Source organism: Staurois parvus, unplaced genomic scaffold (assembly GCF_062004578.1).
Source record: "Staurois parvus isolate SC_StPar_1 unplaced genomic scaffold, SC_StPar_1.0 ptg000676l, whole genome shotgun sequence".
Lineage (NCBI taxonomy): Eukaryota > Metazoa > Chordata > Amphibia > Anura > Ranidae > Staurois > Staurois parvus.
Genome location: NW_028318472.1, coordinates 533,883 through 543,426, shown reverse-complemented (window position 1 = coordinate 543,426; position 9,544 = coordinate 533,883). Strand labels below are relative to the sequence as shown.

General features: G+C 50.6%; 1 protein-coding gene across 1 annotated transcript in view; it reads left to right on the top strand.

Annotated features, from left to right (window-relative positions):
- Positions 1 to 1,371: 1,371 nt before the first annotated feature.
- Positions 1,372 to 9,544, top strand: part of MEGF6 (multiple EGF like domains 6) — a 529,814-nt gene continuing 521,641 nt past the window's right edge. Inside the window, exon 1 of the mRNA XM_089652234.1 lies at positions 1,372 to 2,311. Within this exon, the coding sequence (XP_089508360.1) occupies positions 2,202 to 2,311 (110 nt within the window). The 5' untranslated portion in view covers positions 1,372 to 2,201. The remainder of the gene's footprint in view (positions 2,312 to 9,544) is intronic.

Below are 9,544 nucleotides of genomic sequence, written 5' to 3'. Positions count from 1 at the left end.
CCAGGCTCTTTTTTCCCCACGCTCTCCTTCCTACGCTCTCTTTCCCCAGGCTCTCTTTCCTCAGGCTCTCTTTCCCCAAGCTCTCTTTCCCCAAGCTCTCTTTCTCCAAGCTCTCTTTCCTTGCACTCTCCTTCCCCAAGCTCTGTTTCCCGAGGCTCTCTTTCCTGAGGATCTCTTTCCCCAGAATCTCTTTCCCCAGGCTCTCTTTCTCCAGGCTCTTTTTCCCCAAGCTCTCCTTCCCCAAGCTCTCCTTCCCCAGGGTCTCTTTTCCCGCGCTCTTTCCGCATGCTCCCTTTCCCAAGGCTCTCTTTCTCCGCGCTCTCTTTCTCCAGGCTCTCTTTCCCCAAGCTCTCCATCCCCATGCTCTCTTTCCACATGCTCTTTACGCATGCTCCCTTTCTCCAGGCTCTCTTTCCCCATGCTCTCTTTCCCCATGCTCTCCTTCCCCAGGCTCTCTTTCCCCAGGCTCTTTTTCCCCGCGCTCTCTTTCCCCATGATCCCTCTGCCCGCTCTCCCTTTCCCCGTGCTCTCCTTCCCCGTGCTCTCTTTCCCCACGCTTTCTTTCTCAAGGCTCTCTTTCTCCAGGCTCTCTTTCCCCATGCTCTCTTTCCCCACGCTCTCTTTCTGCAGGCTCTCTTTCCCCAGGCTCTTTTTGCCCTTGCTCCCTTTCCCCAGGCTCTCCTTCCCTGCGCTCTCCTTCCCCAGGCTCTCTTTCCCCAGGCTCTCTTTCCCCAGGCTCTCTTTTCCCATGCTCTCCTTCCCCACGCTCTCATTCCCCACGCTCTCTTTCTCCACTCTTTCTTTCCCCCAGCCTCTCCTTCCCCAGGCTCTCCTTCCCCAGGCTCTCTTCCCCCAGGCTCTCTTTCCCCACGCTCTCTTTCTCCAGGCTCTTTTTCCCCACGCTCTCCTTCCCCAAGCTCTCCTTCCCCAGGCTCTCCTTCCCCAGGCTCTCCTTCCCCAGGCTCTCTTTCCCCGCGCTCTTTCCGCACGCTCCCTTTCCCCAGGCTCTCTTTCTCCACGCTCTCCTTCCCCACGCTCCCTCTGCCCGCGCTCCCTTTCCCCTCGCTTTCTTTCAACAGGCTCTCTTTCTCCAGGCTCTCTTTCTCCAGGCTCTCTTTCCCCTCGCTCCCTTTCCCCAGGCTCTCTTTCCCCGCTCTCTCTTTCCCCGCTCTCTCTTTCCCCAGGCTCTCCTTCCCCAGGCTCTCTTTCCCCGCTCACTCTTTCCCCGCTCACTCTTTCCCCGCTCTCTCTTTCCCCGCTCTCTCTCTTTCCCAGGCTCTCTTTCTCCAGGCTCTCTTTCTCCAGGCTCTCTTTCCCCAAGCTCTCCTTCCCTACACTCTCTTTCCCCAGGCTCTCATTCCCCACGCTCCCTTTCCCCACGCTCTCATTCCCCACGCTCCCTTTCCCCACGCTCTCCTTCCCGCACACTTTCTTCCGCACGCTCTTTCCACACACAGTCTCCCTGCGCGCTCTCTTCCCGCATCATCCACAGAATTCTCTATGAATCAAAAAGACTGAAAAGAGAAAAAGGAAAAAAACCCCCCAAGGCATCCAATCTAGGACGGCGGAGCCTCGGGCGATCTCGTATTCCGTCTCCTGTGATGTGCTCCCCGAGGGCGGCCGGGGCTGCGTGCAACCAAGAGCCATCACCAGCCCGGTGCGATCGGCACGCCGATACCCAACGGTGAGCCACAGATGACACCAAGGACCCCCCCTCAATGCACAAAGACAAGGGGGAGGAGCCGGCGCTAATTGTCAATACGTCTCCTCTGAAGTCAATGGGAAAGACTTTACAATAAAAGGAGAAACATCTTTTTGTCCGGAGGGAGGTGACCTGTCTGAGCCTCCCCCCCCCCCACCCTCCTCTCCAGCCGCAGGGGGGGGGTCTTCTCAGTAACTGGATCACTTGTCCATCTCGGGAACACGCAGACACACACACAGCAGCCCCAGCCTGCAGGAAAAACGCTTTCCTATTAAAAAAGGAAAAGAAAAAAGGAACGTTTGTTTTCGGATGCCGTTCCCCGCGAAGGACGCCTGCCAAACTTTTCCTTCCAAACTTGCAGACTTCGCCACGGGCTGCGCCGGGCGCTGACGCCAATCAGACGATCTTTTCACCGACCTGCAGCGTCGATCTACGGATAACGAGAAAGAGAGGAAAGAAGGAGAATCAGACAGGAAACGGGATCTGGGGAAGGTGGATCATGTTACCGGCTCGGATGCCGGGGATCTGGGGATGGATTGTGCTACTGCTGCTGCTGGATACGGGGATGAGATGTTCGGCCACCGATGGGGTGACACTGCAGGCATACATGTGAGTAGTCCTGACAAAGAGGGGTCCTTGGGGACCTGACCGAAATCAGGGGGGGGGGGAGTGTCTTCACTTGTCAATGGCAAGGATTTCAGTCGTTCTTAGAAGTGCCTGATTGATGCTCCGAATCATCAAGTTGCAGTAGCACCGAAGGCACGCTAAAGTGGTCCCTGAATCCATTGCTTGGGTGATATTGTAACGTGGTGAATCCTGTCTATAGTCAGGCACGCTAAAGTGGTCCCTCAACCGATCACTTGGGGGATATTGTAACGTGGTGAATCCTGTCTATAGTCAGGCACGCTAAAGTGGTCCCTGAATCCATCGCTTGGGTGATATTGTAGTTTGATTAACCCTGTCTATAGTCAGGCACGCTAAAGTGGTTCCTCAACCAATCACTTGGGTGATGTTGCAGCGGGTGAACCCTTTCTATAGTCAGGCACGCTAAAGTGGTTCCTCAGCTGATCACACTAAAGTGGTCCTTTAACCTATCACTTGGGGGATATTGTAGCATGATGAACCCTGTCTATAGTCAGGCACGCTAAAGTGGTCCCTGAATCCATCACTTGGGTGATATTGTAGTTTGATTAACCCTGTCTATAGTCAGGCACGCTAAAGTGGTCCCTCAACCGATCACTTAAGGGATATTGTAGTGTGATGAAATCCTGTCTATAGTCAGGCACGCTGAAGTGGTTCCTCAGCTGATCACACTAAAGTGGTCCTTTAACCGATCACTTGGGTGATATTGTAGCATGATGAACCTCGTCTATAGTCAGGCATGCTAAAGTGGTCCCTGAACCTTTCACTTGGGGGATATTGTAATGTGATGAACCCTGTCTATAGTCAGGCACGCTAAAGTGGTCCCTCAACTGATCATTTGGTGATATTGTAGCTTGATGAACCCTGTCTATAGTTGGCATGCTAAAGTGGTCCCTCAACTGATCGCTTGGGTGATATTGTAGCTTTGTGAACCCTGTCTATAGTTAGGCACGCTAAAGTGGTCCCTCAACCAATCACGCTAAAGTGGTCCTTGAACCAATCACTTGGGTGATATTGTAACGTGATGAACCCTGTCTATAGTGGGCACGCTAAAGTGGTCCCTCAGCTGATCACACTAAAGTCGTCCTTCAACTTATCACTTGGGTGATATTGTACCGTGATGAACCTCGTCTATAGTCGGGCATGCTAAAGTGGTCCCTCAACCGATCGCTTGGGTGATATTGTAGCTTTGTGAACCTTGTCTATAGTCAGGAATGCTAAAGTGGTCCTTCAACCTTTTATTTGGGTGATGTTGTACCGTGATGAACCCTGTCTATAGTCGGGCACGGTACACATTTTATGGGGGGCAGTCTGACATTAAAGGAAGGCATGCTAAAGTTGTCCCACGTCATTTTAGCAATGCTCTAGGGGCCCACTTGCGCTCGCCTGTACCCGTGTGTTGCATTAACGTGTGTTGTTTCATGTGTCGGCGTGCTTTGTGCCAGGCAGATGATGCGTTGCAAGAGCACTGAAGGCACGCTAAAGTGGTTCGTAAAGCAGTTGCACCTTGATAGATCAGGTCTGCAGTCTTTTATCATTGTCAACTTTTCATAGTAAAATCTGACAACTAAATAAATGAGCGACACGCCGGCTCCCCCGCTGCTGAAAAATGCTGTGCGCCTGGCTGTGCTATTTCTACACTTTATAGGAAGGCAGTCTGACTTTAAAGGCATGCTAAAGCGGTCTCATCATCAGTGTGTGTTGTTTTAGCATGCCTGTTCACACTTCCCTGCACCTGTGTGCTGCGTTAAAGCGCACTGTGTAACCTGCTATGTGTTAAGGCAACCAGCCCGTTGCAGCAGCACTGAAGGCACGCTAAAGTGGTCCCATCGCTTAAGTGATACTGCAGCGTGATGTATTAGGTCTGAAGTCTCTCATCGTTGTCAGCTTTTCGTAGTGATATTGACTGACAACCGGATACACGAGCGACACGACGGATCCCCCGCTGCTGAAAATGCTGTGCACCTGGCTGTCCTACTCTACACTTTTTAAGGGGGGCAGGCTTATTTTAAAGGCAGGCATGCAAAAGTGGTCTCACAATCCATATCCGCTAAATACACTGGGTGCCTCTGCTTCTGAAAATGCTGTGCGCCTGGCTGGCCTATTCCTACATTTTAGAGGAAGACCATCTGACTTAAAATGTGGGCATGCTGAAGTGGTCTCACAAACGTATTAGCACGTCATTTTAGCATGCCTATTCGCACTGTGTTGCAGTAACACGGGTTGCCTCGTGTGTGAACCTGCTTTGTGTTAGGGCAGCCAATGTGCTTGTAACAGCACCCAAGGTATGCTAAAGTGGCCCTTCAACCAGTCACTTCAGGGATCATGCAGTGTGATGAATCAGGCCGGTGGTCTCTTATCTTTGGCTTTGATTTGTCCTCGGAAGCGTTCCTGATGGAAGGGAGGCTCCGATTCATCAAGCTGCCGTAGCACCGACGGCACGCTAAAGCGGTCAACCAATCACTTGAGCGACGGATCGGGTCTGTAGTCTCTTATCATTGTCAAGACTTTGATTTGTCCTTGGAAGTGTTCCTGATGGAAGGGGTCAAGTTGCAGCAGCACTGGAGGCACCTTAAAGTGGTCCCTCAACCAATCGCTGAGCTGATATTGCAGCACGAGGCGTCAGGTTTGTATCCTCTTCTGTAATATCAACCGAAGAAGAAATAAATTCGCTGACACACTGCGTCCCCTGCTTTTAAAATGCTGTGCGCCTGGCTGCCCTAGTCCTACGCTTTTGAAAGGGGGCAGTCTGACTTTAAAGGAAAGGCATGCCAAAGTGGTCTCACAATCTGTATTAGTGTATGTCATTTCAGCATGTTTTAGGTGCTCATTTGCACTTGTCCATACCTGTGTGTTCTAAAAATGCTGTGCACCTGGCTGTCCTATTCAAACACTTTTAGGGGGACAGTCAAACTTTAAAGAAAGCATGCCAAAGTGGCCACACAATCAGTAATAGCATGTGGCATTTCAGCAATGCTTTAGGGGCCTGTTTGCACTTGTCCATACCTGTGTGTTGCTTCTAAAAATGCTGTGCACCTGGCTGTCCTATTCAAACACTTTTAGGGGGACAGTCAAACTTTAAAGAAAGCATGCCAAAGTGGCCACACAATCAGTAATAGCATGTGGCATTTCAGCAATGCTTTAGGGGCCTGTTTGCACTTGTCCATACCTGTGTGTTGCTTCTAAAAATGCTGTGCGCCTGGCTGTCCTATTCCAACACTTTTAGGAGGACAGTCAGATTTTAAAGGAAGGCATTCCAAAGTGGTCCCAAAATCAGTATTAGCGTGTGTCATTTTAGCAATACTTTAGGGGCCCGTTTGCCCTTGTCCATCACTGAAGGCACTCCAAAGTGGTTCCTAAAGCAATATCTCAGCGTAATGCCTCAGATTTCTATTCTTCTATCATTGTCGGCTGCCCTATTCCAACACTTTTTAAGGGGGACAGTCTGATTTTAAAGGAAAGGCATGCCAAAGTGGCCTCACAATCTGCATTAGTGTAGGTCATTTCAGCATGTTATAGGTGCCTGTTTGCACTTGTCCATAGCTGTGTGTTGCTTCTAAAAATGCTGTGCGCCTGGCTGTACTATATCAACACTTTTAGGAGGACAGTCAGATTTTAAAGGAAGGCATGCCAAAGTGGTCCCGAAATCAGTATTAGCGTGTGTCATTTTAGCAATGCTTTAGGGGCCCATTTGCTCTTGTCCATACCTGCGTGTTGCTTCTAAAAATGCTTTGCACCTGGCTGTCCTATTTTTTAAGGGAGTCTGGCTTTAAAGAAAGACATGCTAAAGTGGCCACACAATCAAAGAAAGGCATGGCAAAGTGGTCCTGAAATCTGTATTAGTGTATGTCATTTCAGCATGTTTTATGTGCCCGTTTGCACTTGTCCATGCCTGCATGTTGCGTCTAAAAATGCTGTGCACCTGGCTGTTCTATTCCAACACTTTTAAGGGGACAGTCTGACTTGAAAGAAAGGCATGCCAAAGTGGTCTCACAATCAATATTAGCTAAATGCACCAGATACCCCTGCTTCTAAAAATGCTGTGCATCTGGCTGTTATATTCCTGTGCTTTATAAGGGGGACAGTCTGACTTTCAAGGAAAGGCATGCCAAAGTGGTCCCACAATCCGTATTAGTGTGTGTCCTTTCAGCAATGCTTTAGGGGCCCATTTGCACATGTCTGTACCTGTGTGTTGTGTCACATGTTGGCGTGCTTTGTGTCAGGGCAGGCAGTGTGTTGCCATAGCACTGAAGGCACTCCAAAGTGGTCCCTAAAGCAATATCGCAGTGTACTGCCTGAGATTTCTATTCTTCTCTCATTGTCGGCTTTTCATTGTAATTTTGACTGCAAACTAAATAAATGATCTGATGCGCCGGTTTGCTTTTTGAAAATACTGTGCGCCTGGCTGCCCTCTGCCAACATTTTTTTTAAGGGAGTCTGGCTTTAAAGAAAGGCATGCTAAAGCGGTCACACAGTCAGTAATAGCGCGTAGCATTGCAGCATGTTTTAGGTGCCCGTTTTCACTTGTCCATACCTGCGCGTTGCGTCTACAAATACTCTGCGCCTGTCTGTACTATACCAACACTTCTAAAGGGACAGTCTGACTTTAAAGGAAGGCATGCCAAAGTGGTCTCGCAATAAGTGTTAGTACGTATCGGTTTAGCATGCCTGTTCACACCTGCCCTACCTGTGTGCTGAATTAACACGCATCGTGTAATCTGTTACTGCGCTTCGTGTTTGGGCAGCCAATGCAGTGTAGTAGCACTGAGGGCATGCTAAAGTGGTCCTTCAGCCAATCGCTTCAGTGACACTGCAAGTGTGATGATGAATCAGATCCATAGTCTCCAGGGGCGGACTGACAACTCATGGGGCCCCCCGGGCAATAGGGGATCATGGGGCCCCTGTGTCCTCACCCACACTCAAAAAAGTCTATAAAAAAGGTACCAGAGGCATCTCATGGGGCCCCCTACTGACCCCGGGCCCTCAGGCAGTGCCCGAGTTTCCAAATGGTCAGTCCGCCCCTGGTAGTCTCTTATCATTGTCGACTTTCCCTAGTAACATCGAACGAAGACAAATCTGTTACTGCGCTTCGTGTTTGGGCAGCCGGCGCATTGCAGCAGCACTGACAGCATGCTAAAGTGGTCCTTCAGTGATTTTGCAGTGTGATGATGAATCAGGTCTGTAGTCTCTTATCATTGTCAGTTTTTCCTAGTAACATCGAACGAAGACAAATCTGTTACTGCGCTTTGTGTTTGGGCAGCCGACGCATTGCAGCAGCACTGACGGCATGCTAAAGTGGTCCTTCAGCCAATCGCTTCAGTGATTTTGCAGCGTGATGATGAATCAGGTCTGTAGTCTCTAATCATTGTAACATCGACTGAAGACGAAGAACCTAAGTACACTGCTTGCCCCCGCTGCTAAAAATGCAGTGCACCTGGCTGCCCCATCGCCATGCCTTTAAAGGAAGGCATGCTAAAGTGGCCTCACAATAAGTCTTAGCGTATGTTGCTTTAGCATGCCTTTCACACTCGCCCTGCCTGTGCGTTGTGGTTACCCCAGAGGACCTCCTCCTAGAAATGCTAAGGCTCTGGCTGTCCCCAATTCAACCTTTAAAAGAAAGCATGCCAAAGTGGTCTCCCACTGTCATTTTAGCATGCCTTAGGAGCCTTTTTAGCACTCCTCCAGTGATATCTGCAGTGTGATGCGTCAGGACCATAGACTGATGTCTATTGAAGACTAGAGCTTTAAAGAGGACCTGTCATTGGGTAACGACACTGGTTCCCCCGCTGAAAATGCTGTGTGCCTGGCCGTCCTACGCCAACGTGTTTACAGCGGCAGAATACCACCGCAAGTGTCCTGTCATGAGATACACGGCGTACCCCTCCAGACCTACCGCCTGAAAATGCTAAGTGTCTGGCTGTCCTCATCCAACCTTTAAAAGAAGGCATGCTAAAGTGGCCTCTCAGATGGTATCGGACAGCTTTTTTAGTCTGCTGACCCACCTCTGAAAAATGCTGGTTTTCTGGCTACCTCCGCACAGTGCTGGAGTTCTGGCCGGTCATAGAGGAATCATGCATGCAGAGGCAGCCAGGCAACCACGACGTTTTCAGGATGAGCCCAGCAATGGCGGCCTGTGATTTCAGGAAAGGCGCAGTTTATTGGCAGGCTGTGGGTGTGGCCATGCCAAATGATTATTGCCCGCCCGGGTTGGAGTTAGAGATTGTGATGCAAAGTGCCAAAAACGCCAAAAACTCCTAATTTTCCACTGCTGATTACTCGGCATCGGCAAAAAAAAATGGCTTGTAGAGAGCAGTTCTGGAGACGCGACAGAGGGGGGCGCCCTCCTAGGACGCTGCAGAATACATCCGATTGACGTTTGTGATTGGTGGGAATTTAAAGGCGCAGTGATACGGCGGGGAGGAAGTCGCAGTTCATCCGTCATGCGTCATGGTGTAGGCTGTGACAGTATAGAGAGGCGGGGCCGGGATAAGGGGTGGGCAGGAGGGGCTGCTGCTAGGGGCACCGCAGAACAAGGGGGCGGAGAATGGACACAGGGCAGTGAACCCAATCCAAGGAGCGGGGGAGGGGCGCAGCTCTGCATCCCTACAGTGGACACGCCCCCAACCTGTCCTGGTACTGGAGACAAGGATTCTTGTGTGTGTGTGTGGGGGGGGGGGGGCACTGAAAACATTTAAAGGGACTGTCCCTGGGTCACCATCTGGCTTTTCATGTTCCTCATGGACCCCCAGAGGTCAGAGGTCTACATTGGTGTCACCGACTCTCCACTGTCACTCCACCTGCTGCCACCGGGGGGCATCCTACAGTTCTCTGTGATGGAAAGTAATTCAGATGTCCACTTGGAGTGTGAAAGTCCCTCTTACTGACCGGGACCCACCGAGGACCGATGGCAGAGAAGGACCAAGTTCTCCTCTGAGATCTATATAGAGGAATCAGGACCTCCTTCCTCCTGCCGGTGACCCCACTAGTGACAGGATCTATATAGAGGAATCAGGACCTCCTTCCTCCTGCTGGTGACCCCTCTAGTGACATATAGATCTATATAGGGGAATCGGGACCTCCTTCCTCCAGTGATGCACCCCAGAATTATATTTGCTTTCACTTGAGGTGCAGACGTCACAGAAGGACAAGGAGACACGGAACCCCCATTTGGTCTTTTCCATGTTCTTAGTGGACGATCTT